Raw genomic sequence first — 25608 nt, forward strand, 5'->3', positions numbered from 1 at the left:
ATGTCACTTTTTAGAATGCTTTCATAGCAACCCTGCATTGCGTGAGAACTGCATCCACCTATTTCAGAAAAAGTCTAAAAAAAAATAGGGAAAACAGTGATTTATGTGTGAATCCTAGTTATGGTCAATTTCCTATCTAAGAACAAGGATCAGCATTTCTCTGTGCCTCGGCTTCTCCATCTGTAAAAGATCATTAATTATTTCAGAGCCATAAACATAGGCTACTTCACGGAAATTTGGTGAAGTAACATTTCCAAGTACTTGAGATACTCACACAGAAGTGATTAGAGAGTGTAAAAATATGAGTCGGAACACAAGTGGAATAAACAAAGCGCTAAAACACTTTAATGAGAAATGCTGACAGTGAATTTGCTCATTCTGAGTGGCAATTCATTTCACAGATGTAATATCTGCCTTTGGATCCAAACAAATTGAACACTGCACGGATGAGAAACCAGATCAGATCTTATGGTCCTTCTTTTAGGACAAAACCCAGACTGTCTTCTACAAAGTTAGTCCTAACATGAAAATGAGATGAGAGTCTTGAACTGACAATTTCCTAAGACTTGAAAGAAATCTTACACTTCATCTCCCTTGTTCCATGGATATTCATTACTCATTCTAATGGAAATCTTTGAAAATCCTGTATTTTCCTCAGTATCTCTCAGCTTTTCACTAATAAAATATCTGTGGCTGTGCTGTGGATTTCTAGTTGTTGAAGTGTTTCTGGCACAGTTGATACGGTGTGAGACACAATAAGGAAATCGTGTGTTGCGGGAGAGACTGCTCTTCACAGTGCTGTGGTGAAAGAAACCATCAGTTTGGTGAAGGTAATAATAGAAAAGGGAAATGATGTCAAAAATCCTCGGGCCACTAAATAAGTTTTTAGACACAACTGTTACGATCTCATCTACTTTGGTATTCACCTGTGGGCTAAACTGCTGGGTTGTCTTTATTTCTGACATGGGTGTTTTTGCATCTGTCCTCCTTTTCCTCCTCTTTCTATCAGCCTGTCTAATCAGTAGCATGTCTGTGTGTCTTCCATAAATCCTAACTTCAGAATTGCTAAGGAAGACAAATCTTGTCAGAGAACTTTTCTGCAGAAGTTTGGTCTTAAAAAAGGAAGGAGTTTTTAGTCCCTGTGCCCTTATGGAACAGTGACCCATGGGGAAATGCCTGTCTGAGCCTGCAAGCAGCGTGATGCAGTGAAAAGAAGCACCAAACTTTAATCCTGTACGATAATGGTACTGACAAGAGCTGTTAATGACTTCACTGTCACCCATTACAACACTAATACAACTGATCTGAAACTTCATACCGTGCTTTCTTTTCTGCCAAAGAGCATCAGCTCTTCATATGCAGCTATGAAAATATTCTGCAACCTCAACTGTGAACAGAAATATGCAATATGAAGTTCTGATGTCTGTGAAAAGTGATTCTAAACAAAAGTCAGCACAAAAATTATCTAAAGAACCCGAAAGGGCAGATTGTGCAAATGCATCCACTTTGTTAATAGTTTTCTTTTCGAATGGAACTGTTGTTCTGTGGGTCCAGATGTATTATGAGGTAACATTTGACATCAGCCAAGTCTTCATGGTTTGCCCCTTCAATTAATACAGATGGCTTTGTGACAGTGATATTATTAATTTAAAATTTAGATGTCTGAACGTATGTATATATGAAATATTCATAAAATTTCTTATCTACCCTTTTGAAATTGAAAAGCACTGCTTCAGAGTGCACAGACTTGTGATTTTCTTTCCAAAGCTGTCTTTCCAATTTCACATGTAGATGCATTTCCGTCTTCCATTCTCTCCCATACTCTTTGTGTCATGTCACATCACAGCACACCACATCATCTCATATCACCTAATCATATGCTTTAAAAAAGCATACAACAGTCACAGGGAGCAGATATTCAAAAGGGCCTCAAAAATACAACAACAAAAAAGGGGTTGAAATTTGATAAGCAAAAGTGTGGGCTGAGTATCAGGAAATATTTGTGATAGTATGGAACTGAGGATATAAAGTGTGAGGCACTTAGCAGACAAATCCCTGCTCACTTTAAATTAGAGCAGAAAAAGTAAAGAATTATTATTAATATGCTAACACTCAGTAAGGCTCTCTCTTGACACAAAACATCAATCTGACAAAAAAACTCTCTTCGAAATGCTGGAACACCTCTGCTGCCAGGATTTGGCAAGGCAGAGATGTAAGATCAGCATAGTGCCTTGTTGCAGGAGAGAATAATCTTTTCATTATACTGGTAATCTGAATTACCCCTGAAGAGCAGAAAATCTCTGCAGGACAGGTGGAAAAGAATGCAAATACAATGTTTTTGATTTCCATATTTCATTTCTGTTTTCATTTCTCCAAATTCTGTAGCTGGCTTGTTGAATTGCTTCTTCCTATAGTGTTGGGTTTTTCTTTAAGATGCTAATGGGCTTAATTGTCATTTGATAAAAACTGGAATAGTGCAATAAATGCCAATATTTTATTTATGTTAGTCAATGATCTGGCCACTGTATTTAGTAATTGTCAATGCCACGGCCCATGTCTGAAAGGAAATAAGAAATTTGCTATCACTTTTTATACTGACACTTCATTTTTAAGCCAAACATCTGTGTGGTTTATATATGTATATACCTGTGGTGTGTATAGAAACATGTGTACTTTGTGTTTATATATGACTATACTATGTGCATATTACATTTTTGCTTCCACTTCTTTCCTGGGAACAGCAAAATCTTCTCCTACTGAAACTAACATCTTAGATCTTTCCATCCCACTGAGTTTTCAATATTCTCCTTTAAAACTGTTCCTGGTCCATTGTCCAAATTCCAGTTGAGAAAGCATGAAAGTTGCCAAAAGAGGGTCACTTATCTCTCCATGTAGATGCTTAATAAAAGCAACTTTTCAGAGAGTTAGACATTTTTCAAATCAAATCTGCTACAGATGGTGGTCTAATCTTACTCTTGATTACTTGACTGTAAATATAGTGACATTTCATTGAAGTAAAGGCATTTTAAGTGAACTTTCATGAGGAAAAAAAATCCGTGTAAATAGAGCCATTATGAAGCTGATGAACTCCTTTACATCCTACTCACACTATAAAATAAGATTGAAGTGGGACGTAAGCCTTGCTCTGTGCATGATGAACTTCTCTTACATGATGAATGCTAAGTAGGTACATCCACTCAGGTTCTCTATTGCCCTGCTAATAGAGACCATAAGTAAGAGCTAAGATTATAAACAGGAGTTATGATTAATATAAACGATTCCTTTCCCCTTTTGTTTGCCCTTTCTAATGTTTGTAAATAATTATTTTCTTTGTTGTGCTTCCACTTGTACTTTATTATATGAATAGTTCTTTCTCTGCATGCCCCAAAATCAAGGAAACATTCTTCTTTTAACTCCTGCACCAAAACGAAATGCTGAAAAAGAATCCTGTTATAAATGATGCCTCTCTGGCTGTATGGCTTTGCGGAAAAGAGTCTGGGGATACTGATGGACCACAAGTTGAACATGAGCCAGCAGTGTGTCCTTGACACCAAGAAAGCTAATCCTGGGCTGCATTAGGCAGAACACTGCCAGCAGATTGAGACAGGTGATCCTTCCCCTCTGCTCAGCTCTGGTGATGCACCACCTGGAGTCCTGCATCCAGATCTGGGCTTCCAAGTGTAAGAGAGACATGGAGCTGCCACACTGAGTCCAGCAAAAGGCCACTAAGACAATTTAGGGAGAGGAGTTTCTTTCCTATGAGGTGAGGCGGGGAGACCTGGGACTGTCCAATATGTACAAAAGTCTAAAGGTGAGTGTTTGAAGAAGGCAGATCTGCACAGGCTCTTTCAGTGGTGTCCAGTGACATAAAAAAAAGCAATCAGCATGAACTAAAACACAGCAGGTTCCATCTGAACATCGGGAAATGTATTTTACTGGGAGGGTGATAAAGCACAGGAGCAGGTTGCCTAGGGATGCTGTGAAATCTAGATTTGCTGCATTTTCAGTCATTCTGAGGCTCTAAGTCCAAAGCAGTTTCTTACTTTAAAAATTCTTCATGGGTTCACTTGTTGTTTGTGTCTTATGTTCTATCTGCTCTAAGTTCTTACTCCCTTCTCCTTCTCCTCTGAAGAACACAAATCTTTCACTCGCTCTGTCCTTACTCTTTGCTACAACTTGATTCTTGTCAAAATAATTTTCTCTCTCTTTCAAGCAAACCCCCTAGATTCCTTTACTGTTTTTGCCTTCAGCAAATAATTCTGGAATGTTGTTATGGGAAATTCAAACGAAGTGGTGGTGTGTAAAAGGAGTAATTTTTTGATACAGAGTCCTCCCTCCGGATCATTTGTATGGCACTTTTCAACCTTGTGGTGAAAAATATTCAGTCTTAGGCCCTGGAACACTACAAACTTGAAGAAAATGAAAATAATTCTCCAGTTTACATTCACGGATTAGGGACATATCTATACTTCTTTTTACCTATGCCACCATCTAAGCATAAGATAATTAAACAAGACAGAGGAGATCCAAGAATGAATCCTTGACCTGGCTTGGTATGCCAAAAAATGAAAAAGCAATGGAGATTGATGACTAGGACATTATGGATACAATTACTTAAGAACTTAAGAGTAGTTCAGTATTGTGGGATCTTGACTATGATGGATCCATTTGGAGAGGCATAGAAGGGGTGCATGTTATTTTTGATATCTATCACCAGATTAAAAGACTCAGTAATTCACATGGTAAATTCCTGTGTGAATGGCATCACAGATCCCAGGTGATGTATGGACAACAATCGAGTTGCTGTGATGGAACACGTGTGTCACAGTCCAACCCAACAGCACGGTCAGAGTTATATAATAAATTACAGGATAATTTTACAGTATGGCCATCCAGATCCACTAAAAGGCTTGAACACCTAAATGCCTGAGCCTGTGATCCAGAGCTCTCCAGTTAATCTATTTCAGTGAGAGGATGTAGTTTAAGAATTTCTTGACTGAGTTATTTTAGATCCTAAGATACTGCTGCTATGCTTACCCATCTGATCACATATATGTGATTTAGAGTTTATCTCATCTAGCTTTGCTCTGGCTGTACCTTGTAAGGGACCTATTGATAGGTACTCTCTCAAAGCAGGCATGGAAGAAATTGATGGGATACAAACCAGCAGTCATGAACCAGCATCTGGCAGGCGGTAAGGCCTGCCTTTGATAGGGCCATTGGGGATTCAGAAGTTCTGGATCACTTCCATTTTTAGGCATTTTACATTTGTAAATTCCTGATTGTAATTAAAAAATGCTATAGCAATATGGCCCATGATTTTTAACTCCTCTGCCCTTGGAGTTTCACAAAATTGAAGTCACAGGTTCATTCCTTACTGTATTTAAGAAGGGCTTACAACCCAGGAACAGCTAGATGCTGGGTTCTTCTGATGAGGTGCTGAACAAGCAAGGGAAAATGCTTGTTCCCTGTGTCTAGGGAGGAAGTGGCAGACACTGATATATTTTCCTTAATTCAGGCAGTTCTTGCGAATATTTGAGATTTGGATAGCAAAGTACTAATAAAATTAATCTTACAGAGTACAAACTTGACTTAAGGATCATTTTATGGTCTATTAGATTGAAAATACTGATTAAAAACTGCTTAGCATTGTAAAATGACAATATGAAGATCCATTTTTTGAAAACTCTCCTCTAAGGGTGGTGCTTGACAGCTGGGGAAAAAAAAAAAAAAAGAGTGCACTTTCTATCTACATAGAATGGGTTTCCTAAAAAAACATTTACGTCAGAAGGATCAGAGTGTCCTGATTGAGTCAAAGAACTCAATTGTGAAAGGCTTACTGTGATCTGTGGGTGAATAAGCAGCGAACAGTCAGTGTGAGAGGCTGGTTTTCTGTCCATGTAGAATATTAGTGAGACAGAATTTGTCTGTTCTTCATATTCTCATCTTAGAAAGGAAGGCCAAAAACGTGATGAAGAAGAGAACCATAACAATGATGACAGGACCAAACAAGATGTGTGACAGGGAGACACTTAAATATTTCATTTTTTTAGAGTATAAAGAAGTGAATATGGGACCCAATGATGGCGGAAAATGCAGAAATATCAGATTAAAAACAGCTCTTTATCCAAACTGGGTAGTGTACAAAAAGTGCCTGGTAAACAGCAATTAAAAATTATCACAGCCATGGGAAAAACAGTCCAAGGTATCCTGTAGATTCATTATTCCTGAATTAATCAAGATTAGATGCCTTTCTAGCAAAAATTCTTCAGTCAAATATAAGTTAAACTCAACAGTGGGTCAAGAGGTGAAGTGTACTGTCCTGGAGGGTAAAGATCAATGTTCCCTCTTCTACCCGAATAGTAGAGACAGGAAGGCACATTATAATTACTGTCTTTTTTTAACAGAGCAACATGAATAGATCTATTTTTAAATAGCTTATTTCAGATAATGCCTTGTCATTCGTATCTGTCCTGACTTCTCTGAATAAATCTGATTTTCTTATTTTTAATCTCCTGTTCACTTGCAGAGTGGTTCAAAGTGGTTCATACTTGCAGTATGGTTCAAAGAGGGCAAGAGCCTGTTCTCAGCAACAGAATTGTTTATAAATGATCAATCTGTTCCAGCTGTCCAAATGCATGGGCAGTAGTAGGTTTGGCTAAAAGCTGACAAAATGCAATGAGAGAGAGTTGGATAGATTCAACTCAAATTCTAGTTTTAGCCAGCAGCCTGCGTAATTTCCATGTCTCTGTGAACTGGAAAAAATCCAACCTTACTTAGCATGGCCTGAATTTAAGGAATTAGTTTTCAGAAGCAAACAGCTTTATCACTGTCAGCAAAGCACACTTGGTCTTGTATAAGAGACATAAATAACACGCCAAACTATTAACTATTTGAGGCATAGATGCTAACCCATTGCACTCATACTTGTGACTTGCTCTTGCAGCACTTGAGTAAAAGAGCACATTGCTCTGTTCGTTCCAGGAACAGAGGTCATGGAAGAAACCAGAAGGAAATCCCAGTATGTTTTCATGAATCTGCATGTTTCAACTGAGAATATTTCAGGAAGAGAGTTTTCTCATCACCCGGGAAAGGGAAATGAAATAGCTACGCTCCAATACTTTTTGAGGGCAGTTCTGTACTTCAGGACATGAGCACACCTCAGTTCTGTATTTCAGCACACCAGGGGGAGCGATTCCTCTTTGAACAGGTCCCAGTTACAGCTCCACAAGGTCTAGACAATGACTTTTCATTAGCTCAGCGCAGCCTTTTCAGCAATACTGAAGCGGAACAGCTTTATACAAAGAGCACTATGACCTTGGATGCCACAACAAAATGTAAATTCTAAGAAAGGTGCCATTTTTTCCATATAGATTTGAAAAGTGACAGATTAGGTAGAGCAATGAGGTTTGCTCTTCCATGCTGTCTCTCAATGATACCCAAAGATTCAAATTTATGTGTGATCTGCAATCCTCAGAATACGTGGTACTCAGGAATAGACGCTAGCACACAACATGTGATCAGCTGATTGCACTGCCCCTCTAGCACTACTTGGTTTCAGGAAAGAGAAATTATCAGTTTTGTCCTGAACCCAAAGCTACTACCTAGCTGCATCTCTGTGTATAACAACTGTGTAGCTGACTGGTGAGAAAAAGTGCCAAAGGCAGGATGGATTCAAGCTGGTTGTCTTCATTTGGAGTAGCCCTCAGGCAGACTTGTTGGCTGGAATCATACCAAGGAAGATCCAGTGGTAGGGACAGCTCTGCTCTTTTTTGTTTAGTAAAGGTAAGTTCCTTGGTGATGTTCGTAATTTCCCACCACACCCACAGGTTTCATTCAGCTTCATAACATATGAATTGTATGGGACTAGCTACAGCAGCTTCTTTCTTTCTAGATAGCCCTAGGTGCTGAATATATTTGTGCTAAACAGACAGACTTTCAGCATTTCTCTCCACTAAGCAGCTTGTGCTCCCTCAATTAGCCCTAATACAATGCTGTTGAAGCATGAGCTAAGACTATACCCTTCAATTTAAAAAAAAACAACCAACCAACCAAACAAGAAACCAGGGACTTCAGCCATTTCACCCACACATGAATTGAAGCTACCTGGGTGCAAAGCCCAGGAATCACTGTGTAAGTCACACTCTCGTTCAGCCTTTCCTTAAAATCATTTCAGGCATGGAAGAAAGAATCTTAGCTTACACGCTTGTCTTTGAACACTGGCGAGCAGGGGCTGCTTCTGGCAGAAACGTGCCATGGCTTAGTGAGGCAGGAGTGCACAGGCATGTAGCTCCTGGCTGAGAATTCCACTTGGCTGCCAAAGCAGCATAGGTGGGAACTTGCTCGCCCGATGTGCTCTCTGGCAGCACAGAACATTAACTGACATCCTGGTGCAGATCCAATTATCTGTCTGGGAGGCTGTCCAGCAAAAAGACAGGTTCAAGGAACCTCATCAAGAATAATTACAAAACAGCTTGCCTTAAGGTGAAGTTTCTTCCTGTTTCCAGACTGTGAAAAGTTGGTGTTCAAGCACAAGAGACATTCACCTTTGAAATATATTTTTTCTAGCTATAGGTGTAACTCTTCTGAGCTTTCACACAAAAGCCTAATGCCCTCAAGAAGGTCTGTGCATTGATCCCTGAGCATTTAATTTATTCATCACCCTTGCACACTGCATGTTATTGAAATCATATGGAGAAAAGGTGGGCATTAACTTGTTAGTCTCCCATTGCTTCTCAGGCAAAGAATGCAGCTCTGCAGGACTTTTTCAGCATTGTTTCTCACTCTTCTGGTGAAGGGCGGGTATCAGGTGCCTAGGGGAGCCCACTCCTTTCCCTCCTCATTCTCATCCCTACCTGTTGAGGGTGCTCATATACTGCAGGACATCCCAGACAACTGTGGAAACAGAATGTAGAATTTCTGGTTTCAGATGACTGAGAACAGTAAGACCAGGGTATTTCTAATGCTTTTGCCATGACTGCCCTTCTGCCATGCTTGCAGAGTTAAGGAGTGACATGATGGCAAATAACACAAGCTGGATTGCAACTTGAGAACCTTTGCATCACAAGCTGTGTAAGAAAATAAGCACCTGAAACTTGGGAACACACTGGGAATAAAGGGAACGGAGACACTTCTTACAGAAAAGAGTTACCCATTTGCCTTCAAATGTGATGCCTAGCCTTTCCCTTGTGCAGTTCTAAGTCTCACTGTCAATAGAACAGAATTCAGGCAAGGCTCCCATTTCATCTCCTATTCCATGAAGAGAGAGAGACAATGTATTTTCTGCATGTAAGTTTCTACTAGGCTGAAAGAGGCCATAGAATTTGGTCTAGATTGCTTATCTCTCCAGTAATCCTGACCACTCAAGGCATGGAAAAGAAAGGCTGCCTTGTTTCCCCAAATGGCACAGAGAACTTCTAGAATACACTCATATATGAAGATGCATACATGCACTGCTGTCCTCTGGTGAATATATATGGAAGGTGCTAGAGACCACAGATTCCCCTCAACATCTTGTGCTCAATATGCTTCCTGAAGAGGACAACACTTGTTCTGTCTCGGATGCCGTGGGTGGAGCTGACAGTCAGTCAGCATACATGTGACTGGATGTGTGAGTATTCCAAGTTTCCAGAAACCCCTTAAAAAGCACAGACTGAAATTTTCTAGGGTTGGACTCTAGTCTGATGTGATTTGGGGTTTTTTTAAATCTTCACACTCTCTTTGTACTGTCATGAATGTTTTATTCATGTTTCCTTTTATTGTTTTTGTATTGACTTTTTTGTATCTTGAAAAATGCAATGCTGTTCTCCCTCTTCAGCTAAAAAAAAAATTAAAAATAACGTTATTCTAATGCTGTAACAAAGAGTCTGAAGTGCATTGGCTATCCCAGTGCAACGACTCTGGAGCACCTCCTATCCTGTTATTGGATGCTTCAATCACTATTAAACGTGGCTTCTTGGTCTTCAGTTGCTGGGCTAACTGGGGGAATCTTTAAATCCAAACAGGAGTAGTATTGGAGGAAGCTGTGATGTTCCAACCTTGACAGCTGGAAAAATACACTAGGTTCATGTCTAGCTCACAGTGAGCCAACAGATGAGCACAGATCAGAACAGTTGGGGTTATTTCCTCTCTGGACACACAGTATCATAATTGGGGTCTTGTTTACCAGGGCCATTTCCATTTCCCTTCCTATGTGTTGATGAGGTAGACAAGTGTATAGTTTATGAGTTTTCCTTTCAAGCTCAACTTCATAGGGATAGATAGAGAGATACAGTCCCAAAGCTCTGCTCCTTCTCGAAGCAGATTTTTCCATGTACTGAAGGGATACATAAGCTCTGCCATTCTGGTCACTCTCATGTGCCTGTACCAAACAACACCGTTGATCCCAAGAACACTGTTAACCCTTTTTTAAGGACTGAAGTGGCTTGTGGGACTGGTACCACTCCCTGATTACTCTTGGCAAAAACTTGTGAGTGAATTTCACCTCCCTCATTCCAACTGTCTGTTTGAAGTTGACTACTGCAGGTCTGCATTTTCTTCAAAAACAATATTCAAACAACTGTGCTCAGTGGCTAGGGTGAGAAAAAGAGGAAGTATTTTTCAACAGCAGAGGGCTTCAGATTTTTGTCATTCTGCTTTTCATTGTAAGGGGTTTAGAAGAGAACGAACCCACATTCTGAGTACTCAGGATTTTGGAGTAACACATGCTATGCCTTTCCTCACAAGAATGGGCTTATGAGAGCCAGAATCTATTTGTTTCCCTCTTCACTTTCAGATCCTGCAGGATGGATTCTAGGAATCGTTATTTATCCATTCTGTTGCAGCCCCATAAATAGATGACTGTTCCTCACACCAGCACAAAAGATTAGTAATTCCCATCATGGAGCAGACCCAAGAACTGCACACGAAATAGCACTGAATTTCGAACCCTTTACCAGGTGACACCTGGTTTTGCTTATCACATACTGTGCACTACCCGGAACTTCAGTTCCAAACTGAGCTGGCATACCAAGTGATAGCCTGATGCTCATCTCCATCTGAGGAATAACCTCTCACACCACAATGGCACTCTTCTGAAAAAAAGGCTGATTTTTTGTTGCCTTTATTATGTCTTTTCAGCTTTGCTGGGCTCTCAGCCATAAATAAAGCCTGCTGATGACTTTGTAAAGTTGTCAGGTACCTTTTGTTGGCAGACAATAGGCAACAGGTGCTTGTGATCTGTCCAAGCCATTATTCCATCTCTGCCCCGTGTTATTACAACCTTCCCACCCCAAACCCATTCCCAATGTATGACGTCAGCCACATGTAATTGTCACCAGTCATTTAGCTCTGCTTTCAAATCACGGCAAGGCCTTGCTTTTGTTCATGGAACAGGACATGTAGTGTGCACTCTCTGGGTGCATTAAGTCTTCAAGTAGCATACTGACATCTTTTTCTTACATTGAAAATCCCTCTGAATTCCCCCAGAACCTTTCCAGAGTTTGAGACTAGTGGAATGAGGATGATGTAAACATCACACTTCAACTGGTTCAAGTTGATTCAAATGGACTCGCATGAGCTGGATGCTATTTAGAATCTTCTTCTGGTGACCAACGAGGGTGATTCCAATACGCTGGATATCTCTGCAAAAGAAGAGAGGACATGGAAGTTGTTAAAATGAGCTGCTTGTTCTCAACAGACTCAGTCCATTTTGCTGTAGATGCAAATCAACGTGTATGGATGTGTGTGTGTGCCTGTCTGTGTCTGAGAAACAGCTGACAAGGCTTCTGCTTTTGCTTGACAAATGTGCGTGGGTGGAGGGGGTGTTGGCAGAACTTGGTAGGTACAAAAAGAAGCAGTGGAATTGGGCCATGAAAAGGATCAGAGGGCTGATCTCCTACAGAAAAAAGAGAGTTGGAGTTGTTCAGCCAGAAGAGGAGAAGGCTCCAGAATGATCTTCAATATGTAATTGAACTGACAATTCAATATGTAAAGGGGGCTTACAAGAAAGATGGAGAATGATTTTTTACCCGGCCCTGTAGTGACAGGACAAGGGGTGGTGGCTTTAATCAGAAAGAGGGTAGGTTTAGACTGGAGATAAAGAAGGGTAGTGGGACACAGGAACAGGCTGCCAGAAGTTGTGGATGTCCCAACCCTGTAAACATTCAAAGTCAGGTTGGACAGCGCTCTGAGCAACATCATCTAGTGAAAGGTGCCCCTGCTCATGGCAGGGGTGTTGGACTAGAAGACCTTTAAAGGTCTCCTCTAACCCAAACCACTCTGTGATTCCAAGAATGTTCCTTTTTCTGGATTCTTTCTTCTACATAATACTTCAATCCAGTATACTGTGTGGCTGCTTCTACACATCTACTTGAAAGTGGCTGTTATTATCCGTGCTAGCTGTCATGAACATTCTGATGTAACAGGCTCTCTGCAACACCGACAATATGTTTTCTGATGCACACTGGATCAGAATTAATGCTTATAAAAACAGATTACAAGTGTATAATGGCATGGATGGCGTCCAGAGGCCCTAGTAATATGCAAGGAACAGTAGCTACTTTGCTTTGGCTTCCCTCTCGTTTTTCATGTGTATGTGTTTTCCATGCAGCCAATTTCTCAGACTGCTTTCACTTTCTGCATGGAAAACTCAGTGTCTGGTATCTGTTGCTCTGTGCCCTGCTACTTACTCGACAGTCATGCGTGATATGACATCGAATGTAGCCAGACCGGCCTGGTCAAAATTCTCCTTGTAGCGGCCCATCTTGATAGCATCCAACCACTCATGGGCATTGCTGAGGGAAGGGAAATCTGGAGGACAGTTGCTCAGGAGAGGCTGAGATGGTCTGCAAAAGAGGCAGGTTCTAAAACCCAAGTTACCAACTTCAGCTGACCACACTAGTAAATTAAGAGTTATGAGAGGCAGAGAATGCAGCCTCTGAAGAGGACAGAATGAAGAACAATGACAGTTTGTTCTTCATGCCCTGACTCCTGAAGTCCCACCTTGATGTGCTGTTTCCAGGCTACCTGTGTCCCTTTTTCTGCCTGAAAACAATCAACCAACCCAAGAAATTGATTCTCCCTACCCATTGCCCATACTCTCTCAGGCACATTCTCTGCTTGTTGCCCAAGATCTTTTCACACTTTCCTGGTCTAGACCTATTAGCTGGGCAAAGAGCTGCAGTGAGGAGGTTTCTGAGAGAGACATGAGACCTTATACACCTTTTTACCTTTGTGACTAGGTCTCCCTCTCCTAGATGTTCTCTTTGGGTCACATAGTAACCTATGAGACAATGAGCACGTTGTTTCAGCTCCAACACCCATCAGAAAAAAGAACTGCAGTAAAAGGCCAAAGAAATGACTGTTGACACACGGCATTTTTTCTTCTCCTCATCATCTGAATCTATCCCAAAGCTATAATACTCTTTATGTGCTGCTTTCAGTAAACTGGGCATCACTAGATACTTTTCCCCTCCCCCAGCTGTGGAGTACATTCCACTGAGACAAGATTTATAACCACAGGGAAAAACCCTCCAGGCCAGCAGGATGTAATTTCGTCATCAGCCCAGCAGCCAACTAACCTTGGCACCGTTTATCCCTCCAGAGACTTCTTCTTTGCTGACCTCCTGCCTCTTGTTCCATCAGACTGCAAAATGCAGTTGGGAAAATATGGGATGTAAGCTGCAGTTCTAATTATTCTTATCTAGAGACTTCCTTCCCTCCATAAGCTAAGGTCTTCTTTTTCTTCATCATCTCTTGTGGTCACACAATATGGTGTGATCACAGAATATCTCGTGCAGCTGCACCCAGATGTGTCCCTCCCTTCAGTCCCTATGATCCCTCAGTCATTCATCCCCAGTGCAACTCACCAAGATTTATCTCCTGTCACATTCAGCACTCACAACTCCACATTAACTGAATCAGGATACACAGTTCTTCCAACCTGCTTCCTCTTTTTTTTTCCCTTCCTGTTTGTTCCCAGTCTCAAATGAGAGGGTTAGAAACAAAACTATATAGCCTGATTTATGGCTTTCTTTTCCTTTTCCTTTTCCTTTTCATGATGCCTACTGAGAGACAAGTCCTATTATTTTGCATTAAATGCCCATCTCACCTGCTGGTCCCAGTGCCAGTAGCTTTGAGGGCTGATGGCTTGCGAATCATTTTATCCAGGGCACTGACTATTTGCTCAAATTTGGGTCTCTGGACCCTTTCCTTCTGCCAGCAGTCAAGCATCAGCAGGTGCAAAACAGTTGGGCAGTCTGGGGGTGGTGGAAGGCGATAGTCCTGGTCAATGGCATTAATTACCTGCAGGAAAAAAAAGAAAAAAGCTTTATCACAACTGGGAAAATAAAAGACAAAAGAGCTTCAAATACTCTTGTGTGTATGGCTTTCTTCTGCTTGAATTGATACAGGACAGAGAGGCAGACGTACATCCTCACCACTTCTAAAACTTACATCCTGATTGGACATGTCCCAGTAAGGCCTCTCACCGTAGGACATCACCTCCCACATGACAATGCCATAGCTCCAGACATCACTGGAGGAGGTGAACTTGCGGTACTGGATGGCTTCAGGGGCGGTCCAGCGGATGGGGATTTTGCAGCCCTGGGAAGCAGACAGAAAGCAACCAGAACGTAGTGAGATAAGCACTAATTGTGAAAACAACATCACTGAAACAATCAGATGTTAGTAGCCCAACACAACCCTGAGCATGACAGTCCCATTGATTCTGCCTGGTTTCAATTCATACTATGTTCAAGGTTTTCAGCTTGTTTTACTGACAAGTATAAACGGAAAGAGAGAATCAAGCTACCTTGCTGCTACAAATCCCATGATTTTATACTTTCACAGCTTTACTTTGCAGCATTTGAAAGTGGCATATAGCTAAATCCTCCTGAACCACAATCATTTAGAAATCTAAAGCCATTTAAATAATGCCAAACTGCAGCACTAAGGTCAGAGACTTAGTAGCTTGCATTAACTCCTTTCTCTTTCCACCTTGACCTCTCTAACTGCAGGTATGACCTACAAGATGAAATATCATTCAGGTGCTAGCTCTTCAAAATGCACAGATCTAAAAATTGTTCCACTCTTCAGTGACTGGAATCTTCATCCCCTTCTTTTTCAATCCACCTGCTATACTCCCACCCCTTTTGTAGTATGTGTGACAGCTGTCACAATTCACAGGCAATAAGCTCCTTTGATGGTTGGTTGTAAGCCCATAAATACACTTAGTCCATTTATCCTTTCTGTAGGAAAAAACTCAGCTCTTTCTTCAAAGAGTGGTAGTACAGGATTGTAATCTCTCCTTCAGTCCTTTATGCTTCCTATGAAAAGCTAATGAAAGGGGGAAGGTAACAGCTACATCAGGCTATGAGATTTGACCTACTCACCATCATGCCACAAAGAATATCACTTTGAGACTTCACACGGCAGAGTGGCTCAGATCCTCAGTTATTTTTACGTTTTACTGCTTTGGAACAAATAGCCCACAAGATAGAAGGCTCTATCCACTCTTCTCTGTGGTCTCAAGATGGACTGAAGAGGGTACACCAAACCAAGGAGGAACACAGGAAAAAATTCTATCTGTCAGCACTACTGTGAGTAACTCCCACCACAGCAGTGACTCACCAGACCCCCAGTGTAGGTGGGATTAGAAGCATCATCCTCCAGGAAGCGGGACAACCCGAAGTCTGACACCTTGCACACCAGGTTGCTGTTGACCAGGATGTTCCGTGCTGCCAGGTCCCGATGCACATAGTTCATGTCTGCGAGGTAGCGCATGCCGGCTGCAATCCCCCGCAGCATTCCCACCAGCTGCAGCACACTGAACTGCCCTTCCTTCTGCTGCAAGGGAGGAGGCAAACACAGGCTCTCATGACCACAGAACATGAAGCCAACAGGGGAGACTAACAAAGAGCAAAGGAACAAGGTGGATTTATGAAGTTAGAGAACATACATCTTAACTTCGGCCACAATCTGAAGGTTCAGGGACAACAAATAACAAAGGAGGGTGGGCTTAAAGCAATGAACCTCAAATGAAATCAGACATTGGTGACCTTTTCCTGAAGGCAAACCTCCTCTTGCGGCCACATCTCCCTTTAGCATCCTACACCTAACCTCGCTAACTACTAAGATGGCTAAACGAATGTGAGCAGACAAATCTGCTTTTACTAAGATCTTTAAAATGGGTTCTATGCAGTTCTACTCAATGGGTTCACGTGCTCTTCAGTTTGTACCTGCCAAAGCATTTGTGGCTGAATTAGCACATGAATCAGTAAAAAAAGAGAAGTGAAGCAGCTATACTACATAGATTGTCCATATTTGTGTTTCGTTACTAGAAAACTTGAAATCCAAAAATAACTGCAAGTTTCATTACTTCATTACAATGTTGAAACATGAAAATATTCTGTGAAATAAAGTCTGAAAAACATTATTAGAAAAGAAAAATTTGGAACATGTACACAAACAACTGAAAGGGTGTGTACAGAGATAAGCAATTTGGTACTGTTTACATTAATTATTTGAGCTGGAGAAGTCTAAAATACTGCAGAAATTTTATATGATCATTGAGCCTCTGGAGTATTTTCACCATGCTGGCCCAAAACCACTTACTGTGGAAATCTGCTATCATTTCTATTGCACCTGAAGAGGGCAACTGAGGATTTAGGGAGACAGGAGTGAAGAGGAAAGACAGGAGAAATTATCAGATCTGAGACTGGCACACAGCAAGATGAAGAGGTTAATGGTTCTGGGAGACTCTGGTACCCTGAGGAAGGAATCCAGTGATCCATTCTCCATGAACTCTGTGACAATCATGACTGGTCGACTCTTGGTGACCACCCCCTCCAGATGGATGACATTGGGATGCTCAAATTGCCCCATGATGCTGGCCTCACTCAGGAACTCCCGCCGCTGTTCTTCTGTGTAACCTGACTTCAAGGTCTTAATAGCTACTGTGTATTCACGCTTCCCTGGGTGTTTCAGGCGTCCAAAGCACACCTCTCCAAACTCTCCTGTCAGGGAGGGAAGAAACACACCTCAAGTAAGGAAACACAGCAATGGATTTTAGTCAGATGCACTAAAGCATTCTACTGTGAATGACTTCGGGCGCTGCTTGGAAATAGGGCTACTGGGAATGTTTAGATTAAGGCAAAGTTCTTGGTGAAGGTTGGAGACTACATCTTCATGGTTCAAATGAGGAGTTCTGAGACTTCAAAGGGTGTTTTAAACTTGGTTTAGAGCCAGCAGCTAAGGGTCAGTAGGCTAAGATGAATTTTGGTAATAATGGAAGTTTAGGTATCCTGGGACACTTGATGTACCATGGATTCATGGGTCCATTTCAGGCCAGTAGTGTGCCAGGTCTCAAGGGGAACAAGAAGGCACTTCAAAATCTGCAGATTCTCACACTACCTGATCCAATGACCTCCTCAATCTTGATGAGGGACACATCAATCTCCTTGGCAAATTCTCGAATGGCTTCATTGGGATCTTCGTAAGTTGAAGGATCAATGTAATACTTCACTCCGAGTCCTGCAGTGGGGGAAACAGCCCAAAACATCACCAGAATCAAACCCTGAGACACACAACTGCTAATGAGTCCTGAAAAGAGACAGGCCCTTGCCATCTGTTGCTCAAGCACACTTACCTCGTGCACCGATATACTGCTGCAGGCGATCTGTGTATGGAGTCTCTCGCCTTTTACTGCAGGACACAAAGGAAAGGAAAGTCAAAACACACACAAGAGTCTCTCATCAGATGCTGGGGTAGGCTTCTCAGTGCAAGGCTCAGAGAATCCTTGAAATTAGGGGTGGAAGATGGGTGTTAAGATCCTGCCCATCTCCTGGTAACCAGTGCATGCTTGTTTTCTACATGGTAGTTTTTACACCACTGTTTTCACCCCCACTTTAGAAATGAAAAATGATAGGGCTTTCAACACTATCCTGAAAAAAAATTACAGTTTAACATCACTGCCTTAGAAGTTTTCTTGCTATTCAGGCTAAATTTGCATTTTAATTTCATTAAATTACAACAAATTATTCTTTTCAATTATAATCTAAGCCATCTTCTGTGATGCCTTTTGAATTCTTCAAAAACATTCTAAAAGCCATTTACTCTAATGATTAACATGTATAGATTTCCCCCAATTATTTTTCCTCCTGGCTTTGTTTAACAGCATTTACTTTGGCCATTCTTTTCATAAGTACGGTACCCGAACCAAGCCACACAGACCCAGATAGACAGAAATCTGTCCCGTGATGTGATTTTTGCATGTGCAGATCAAAACAGGTATGGTCTTTATATTGTAAAGTTTATTGCATATATGCATCTCATTTCCAGTAAGTATAGGTCCTTCTCAGCACAGGCATTTCTCAGATTTCATTCTCCTTCTAAATGTGTATAATTCAAGTATTTATTTCTTGCATAATCTAATTATTTTAGGAGTTTCATCCTATTTTTTTTTTGCTCTAAATATATTTTCCATTTTCAAGATACTTCCTTTGTTCCAAAGTGTTCATTCTTTTTCCAAATAATGTGCATTTCATCAGTTTCCAATAGTTTCCAATCATCCTATTAATTAGACCAGATTGTAAATCAGACCCTACAGTATCCTGCAGTATCCCTGCCGTCTGCATGGATTTGTGTCAACTCATATGTTTTGCTGTTTCAGCATAAGACCTTTTAGCTGCTGATTCAATTAGCATTTGAAGGCAAAGTATCACGAAACATTATGTTACTTTTATGAACATAAGTAATTCCGACATTCTAACAGCTAACTGTATTCTTCTTACTTGTCAGACTTATCTCTTTAAATTCTGCTTTCAAAACCACAGGCAGTTCTACCTTCAAAATTTTTTCTCTTGTGCAAAGAAATTTGCTTTACTGGGGGTCTCTACGTAAGAGCTCCAACTCTGCTGTTGAACCTGAATGCCAGGTCTACATTAATGTTTTTTTATAGGTTATTTAACAAACTAATTGTTTTCTGTATAAAAAACCAACAAAACAGTTAGCTAAAATAGATGTTTCACATTGCATATTTCTTGAAAAATGTGTACCAACAATTCATAAAAACAAGTTAAAGTCACAGCATTTGACTCTACATATGTTCAACCTTTTAAAGAACTACTCATTTCATCTGGTGTTCCTCATTTTCTGCACCTTCAAACTTACTTTTCTTATCAAGGACAAATTTAAAATAGAAAGTTGGAATCTCCATGTTTTCTGAAAAGCTGCCTATTAACTGTACATAACTCTTTAAATATAAATGAACATATTTTTTATGATATTTCCTCATATGTATATTTACAGATGCCATTAATGTCTTTCCCCAACACAGTTTTGGTAATATTAACTTATTCTGGGTTTGGTTCATTTTTTTTAGAAAAATATATGCTTTATTGAGTTGTGCACAGAATATCACATTTCCAGCTGTAACAAGAAATTGTATTTTTAACAGTTCAAAGCTACAAAAGGAGGCAACATTTCAAAAATAACAATATTTGATAATTCTTTTCTTTGCAGAAAGAAAAATATTGAAAGAGAATATACATGAGAGGAGAAAACAAATGTGGAAAAGGGAAGAGAACAAAAAAGAAAACATTAAAACTAGACGTCACTTTCTAAAGTTAAGTAGTTTATACATTTTTTTAGATCAGTAGAAAAAGCTAAAAAGTCCCTCTTGTGCAGAGGCACGGTAGAGCAAAGATACAGAAATCCATTACTGACAATCTAGGGGATTTAGTTCAAACCTCAGTAAATTCAAGGAGTGGGTAATGACTGTTTCTTTTCTTCAAATAACAAAACCCCCATTGTTTACTTTTGTACCTCTACAAAAAAAGCAACCCTTACTTTTTTCTCTTTAAAATTTCTGTCCTTTTTTTTTTTTTTTGCTGTAACAGATTATCTCTACAACCTCTTATATGCCCTTTATTCTTTCCAAAATGGAAAGTGGTATTTGCTTTCTTTAACCTCTATTTTATGAGCTAGCATTCCATAGAACCATTGGGTTTGTATAGATTTTATTCTTCAGCAAATGAGCACCCTTGTCTCTTGGTTCTTGGTGAAAGGGTACTTATCACCTTCTAAATAACTGGATATGCATACTTATTCCACCAGTCCTTCTCCACTACATTGTTTCACTCTCCACTTGCTTGCCTAAAATGCAATTTACAGTCCCTTCTTTACAGTGATACATTTGAATACCTTTTGAGTATCAGCTCTGAAATGCTTTCCTTGTGTTCATATTGCTAACTAGCCAAATATCAGCTAAGTACATGAGTGGTTTACCAAAGGAGAGGCTCCTCAGATAGGAGTAATGGGGCAGGATCTTTCCTTAATTAGAGAAAGGCATCTCAAGGACATCTGGATAAATGCAGATCAGGCTGTTTCCCTTGGGACGGGGTTATGTTGCAGGGGTAAGGAAGTTCCACTGTCTGAAGTGCACATGAGCAGCTCAAGGAATTCACCTCTTGAAGATGATGGCAAGGATGGCAATGGCAGCAATTACCAAGAAGGCCAGACCCCCGAGTGCTGAGCCCACGATCAGTGGCAGTCGGTCCTGCACCATCTCCGAGCGCTCCCCTGGCAAGGAAGACACACATACACACACACATGGATGCAGAGGACAGGAGCTGTGAAGAGTTCCCTTCTGCTCACTAAATCTCACCCGTAATTCTGTCCCTAACAGCCCTTTGCTCCCCGGTCACGGTGCTTCTCCAGTGCCTTCCTTCCTACATCTGAAAAGACAGTGCTCCCTCTGAATCATCTTTTTCTTCCCCTGGTCTACTGACAGCTGCCAATCCACTTTAAGCACAGGCTAGCTCTACACCTGGGCTGTAATCCACTGGTCCCCTATTAATGTAGCCTGTCAGTGGCATACTTGAGTACCTTTGATCCGTACCAAAATGATGGTGATCCTGCTGGAAGGCAAGCTTCTGCACATATGCCTGTGTCCCATCTACCTTTGTGTCCCATGTCCCACCTATCTTTAAGACATTCACAGAGCTTTCAGCTGTAGGATATCCCCTGACAGCTGGGGGGGCCAAACTACAGTGTTGTATGTAGTGCCCTGTCCCCCTAAAGAGATTTTTACTGGCACACTCTGTGCCTGCTGGTCAGAGGCACCGAGGCAACAAGGAGCAGGGCTGGGGAGCATGGCAGTAGTGTAAACAATACCCTCAGACAGCATGAAGCTTCTCTGAGTGAACAAATCTGCATATGCAAATTATTATAAACAGAAATACAAGTTGAGTAGGAGTGTCTGGTAGCAGTCCTCCAGAGGATAAACCAACACACTCAGGGACACATGCAAGTGTAAGGTGATCATGTGCAGACCTCGGGACAAAATGGTAGCACTCACCTCCTGTTGAAGTCTGGAAATACATCTTCCCACTGTAAGGGCCGTAGCCGACTGCTGTCCTAGCGCGCACTTGGAAGGCATAGATCTTGCCTGGGCTCAGGCTTGATATGGTGGCCATGTTGGTCTCACTAGTTAAGGTCAGTGAATTATCCTCATCTTCTGCCTGTGAATTTCAATGACCAAAAAGGAATGTGAAACTTCTGCCTACACTGCTTGCTCCCCTCATCAAGGCATGACAGTTTCCATGTCAACCCAGTATTCTTTGAGCCTCTTACAGAGCCTCCCAACAACAGCTGCTATTCCAGACCTTACTTCCTTGCACACTACTCATTCCTCACTGCTGCTTCTCATTCCCCCAAGCCTGGGCTTCCCACAAAGCTCTGCTAAAGACTCTTAATCTAAACAAAAGTGAGAGACAAAACTTTGTCCTGTGGTTTGCTTTCTACAAACTCCAAATTCATATACTCTCCTAGGAGAATTCAGAGCAAGAACACATGTAATGCTGTGTTCAGGAAGCTGCTAGACATGTTATCACAAATAGCAGTATTTTTTACCACTAACAGTAGCCCTGCAAAATCCTGCGAAAATATTTATGTGAAAGACCAGTAATATGGAATGGGAGTTTGTATGAACAGCCCCACACATCTCTTCCCCTCAAGTCAGATGGATTAGGAGTCACAAGACGTGAATGGAGGACAAATTCGTATTTGCCACCCTGTAATTCCAGCACACAAAGAGGTATTTGCCACTTAGCAAATGAAAGAGTGCATTCCTCCTCATGGAATTTCTTAGAGATGTCTATCCAGGCATAAATGGGGACACGAGACTTCCCCTCAGAAACAAATGACAGACTTGCAGTGAATCCAATTCCAGCAAACGTATTTAGAAACTTCAGCTCCTTCCACTGTTACCTGGGTCAGTTGATGCTAAACTTATTGTTAGCCACAGCTTTTAAGTTTAAACAAGTGTCTTCTCTTTTTTTTTAAATTTACATTGTCCCTAGATGTTTCCAAGTTGGGAAATGCAGATGGACTGATGCCAGGTGACACGTATATCACGAACTTTTGGTATTGCTACTTTGCTTCTTCCTCATAATTGAAGCATTTTTTTCCATCTCCCAGACAGAAGTGCTCAGTATCACTTTCTGCTCACCTTGTCAAAGTAGCGTAGCTGGTAATCCAGGATGATCCCATTGGGCTGGTCCGGCTGAGGCCACGACAGCGTGATGCTATTGGTAGTACGACTCACCTGATGCATCATAGGCACGGCAGAGGGGACTGGAATAAAAGACAGAAAGGGATAAGCTTAAAAATGAACTATAATTGAATATTCATTATGATGAGTAAATAAGTTAGGTCAGCTCTTCCTTTAATTTTCCTTAATTTGCATTATGAAATGCTTTGTAAAATAACCAGAAGAAATCCAGGCACAATACTACTCTGCTGGGAGATACAGTCATTGACAACTCAGACAGAAAGAAAATGAAAAAATCCACATCCAACTGATTATGCACAGGAGTTAAGAAATCATCTATATTGTAGCTGGAATATAATTCTGATCTTCAAATGTGCAATTTTTACATGCAAGATGAGAAGGTGCTCTATGCCACCACCTTGTTTTAAGATCACGCTTGGACAAAGAATGGGACAGTGGTCAGAATAAAAGCAGAACACATTACTTCTCTTCTGCTTCTCCCCTAGGTTGGAATTCTTTTCCTGGGGGGAAAAAATCAAGGATGGGCTACCAGAGTAATGGAGGCCTCGCATGTGAAGCTTTCTGGAGAATGGAAATCCACTTCTACCAAAACCATTCATGAGCCCATGTGCACACACATGCACACTCTGTGGGCTCATGCAAAAGCTAAGAGAGTAGGAGTTTCATCTTAGGAAGAGATTTCCAAGCAAAAATTTCAGGATAATTTTAAGAGGATCTTTCAGCCTGCCAGCTGTCTTTCCACAAAGCTCTTCTCAAGTTTTGCTTTCTCTCTGCAAACAAAATGTCACGTTGCCAAGAAACCTACAGGTAAGCAGCTAGGGAATCCTCATTTTCCTAATGGATGCAACATTTTCAGCAACATTTGAATTTTCCAGAAAAAGCATGCCAATGAAAAGCTGCCACCAAACACCACCGGTTTTACAAAATAGACATAAACTTCCTTGATGTGAGGAATGAAGCACAGACATTTGGCAAATGATCAAAACCTGCAGAATAGCATTTTCTTCCCTCATAAATTACGAAAAAGATAAAAGGATTGTTTTTAATAACAAGATAAAATTATTCTGAAAAACATATTTCAGAAGGGCTTCAAACAAGACAGGCAAGTGGGAACTAATTTAAAAATGTAAATGAAACAAAAATGTAAGAGTCTAAGCAATAAAATGCTTTCTCTCCTCCTTACTCCTTTCATTTTTTACCATTGCTTGTTCTTCAAACAATATTACACAACTACTTCACCTGCCATTGAGAATGTTGTGACAAGAATGGAAGAGAGCAACAATTAACCAAGACCATACGTAGCGTTTAAGACGCAAATGAATAATACTATCAAAATGTCAGTAGGTAACTGTCAGTTAACATTTGATCAAGACAGATTCTGCTACATTTAAGGTTCCAAAGAGTTTAACTCCCTTCCCTGAGACATAAAGCAAACACAGAGGGAAAGATGCAAACCTAAATACACAGCTACATTGCCAGGGAACAGCCCACTTCTTTCAGCTTTTGGATGAAGATTTTACAGAATTATCAGAGTTAAATCTTCCCTCAATTCCTCTCCTTCCCACCTGCAACAGTTATTCGTCCCTTGCTTCTCATTCCTTCCCAATCCCCAATTTTTCCCCTACCTAGAAGAATTAATCAAATAAAGAAAAAATCAAAACATCACTCAAGCGTATCTCTTGACCATGTGCCACAGCATTCTAGAATGCTCCTATTATCCAGGTATGTCCATCAGTCAGGGTAATCAGATGGTGGTGGTGGGGGCAACCAGGAAAATGCAGCCTGTTGTATTAAAAAATAGCAAATTAGGCACAAATAGGTGATTTGTGCCTAATAAGCATACAGTGCTTAGGGCAAAAGCCATTAAAAACTCTCAGAAATAAAACCAGCTATGAATCACTGCAAGGCAGGTTGTCTTCAATCTGCCTCTCTGAGATAGAGTGTAGATTTTGATACATGTTTGTCTCTCTTTTAAGGACCTAAAAAATTATGAACCACTGGCCAGGGAGCTCTTCCATCACTTCATGTAAAAAAGATATCAAGACTTCTCCTTTGAAAAATTCCATACTAACATGGTATGAATACTAATACTAAAGTGATGTGCAATGTGACAATGATTGTTGGTGGAGTAAATACATACTTCCTGTCAGAGGTGTATTATCAGGTTATTCTCCCAGTGTTAATACATTAGGAAATAAAAAGTTCAAGATTTTATGTCTACAGACATTCAAAGTACCATACCTCCGCTGCCACAGAAGTGCTAGGTGAGTATTTTCCCTTGTTTGCATGCCAAGTATTAAAAATGTTTGTAACATAACTTTGCTTTCAAAGCTTTGTTTTGTATACAAAAATGTGTCCAGCTTTATATGGATTTTTCAGTTTTATTCATTCTTTTTACATGGGGTTTTTATAGACATAGACATGTTAGGTCCCTGTCTAATGGCAGCTGAAATCACAGGGCCTGATTCAGTCCAATCTGGGCAGTTGGACTAGATGATCACTGTAAGTTCACTTCCAACTATTCTATTCTATTCTATTCTATTCTATTCTATTCTATTCTATTCTATTTCTATTCTATTCTATTCTATTCTATTCTATTCTATTCTTCTGTTTACTGAGATTAAAAAAATGCTGTGAGACCAGACCTCTAATTAAGACTTGTATGGAAAATTCTTGCCCATATCAACCTAGTTAAAACTGCAAAGAAGTCCAAATACCAGTTAAATACAACTACCAGATTCTGTATTTTGTGGGTTGTCAGTTGCAACCCTTCTACACTGCAGGACAAATTTTTTCCTGGCAGCAGACATGTGCCTGCAAGACTAAATCTATCTCAATCAACAGACTAGGTAAGGAAGGAATGTGAAGGAAGTGCAGACTTGAGCAAGAATATATGGCAATCCCCATTTATGCAGAGCACAGCCAAGTGCGATTCTTGGCAGACCATGAGCATCTCTGGCATGTGACATTCAATCCATATTCCATTCCATGAAGTTACTTCAGGAGAGCCAATGTGACCCCTTTGTGCTTATGCCTGGAGAAGTCCCATGGGTAAC

The 25608-nt window shown here is 40.7% G+C and overlaps 1 protein-coding gene across 4 annotated transcripts in view; it reads right to left on the minus strand.

The window, feature by feature from the left end:
* Positions 1–318: 318 nt before the first annotated feature.
* The window catches only part of LOC116439391 (ephrin type-B receptor 5), a 77559-nt gene continuing 52269 nt past the window's right edge, over positions 319–25608 (minus strand). For 2 of the 4 annotated variants that reach the window (XM_032098855.1, XM_032098854.1), the window contains exons 7-17: positions 22490–22614; positions 21338–21500; positions 20445–20559; positions 17627–17682; positions 17392–17511; positions 16747–16994; positions 15610–15825; positions 14434–14583; positions 14090–14283; positions 12669–12824; positions 321–11621 (exon numbers count right to left, since the gene is read on the minus strand). In XM_032098855.1, coding sequence (XP_031954746.1) covers positions 11513–11621; positions 12669–12824; positions 14090–14283; positions 14434–14583; positions 15610–15825; positions 16747–16994; positions 17392–17511; positions 17627–17682; positions 20445–20559; positions 21338–21500; positions 22490–22614 — 1652 coding nt within the window. In that variant the 3' untranslated portion in view covers positions 321–11512. Of the gene's footprint in view, positions 11622–12668; positions 12825–13559; positions 13625–14089; positions 14284–14433; positions 14584–15609; positions 15826–16746; positions 16995–17391; positions 17512–17626; positions 17683–20444; positions 20560–21337; positions 21501–22489; positions 22615–25608 lie in introns of those variants that run through there. The other 2 variants (XM_032098856.1, XM_032098857.1) reach the window with 2 other exon arrangements.

The sequence above is a fragment of the Corvus moneduloides genome, chromosome 2 (genome assembly GCF_009650955.1).
Source record: "Corvus moneduloides isolate bCorMon1 chromosome 2, bCorMon1.pri, whole genome shotgun sequence".
In the NCBI taxonomy this organism is placed as follows: Eukaryota; Metazoa; Chordata; class Aves; order Passeriformes; family Corvidae; genus Corvus; species Corvus moneduloides.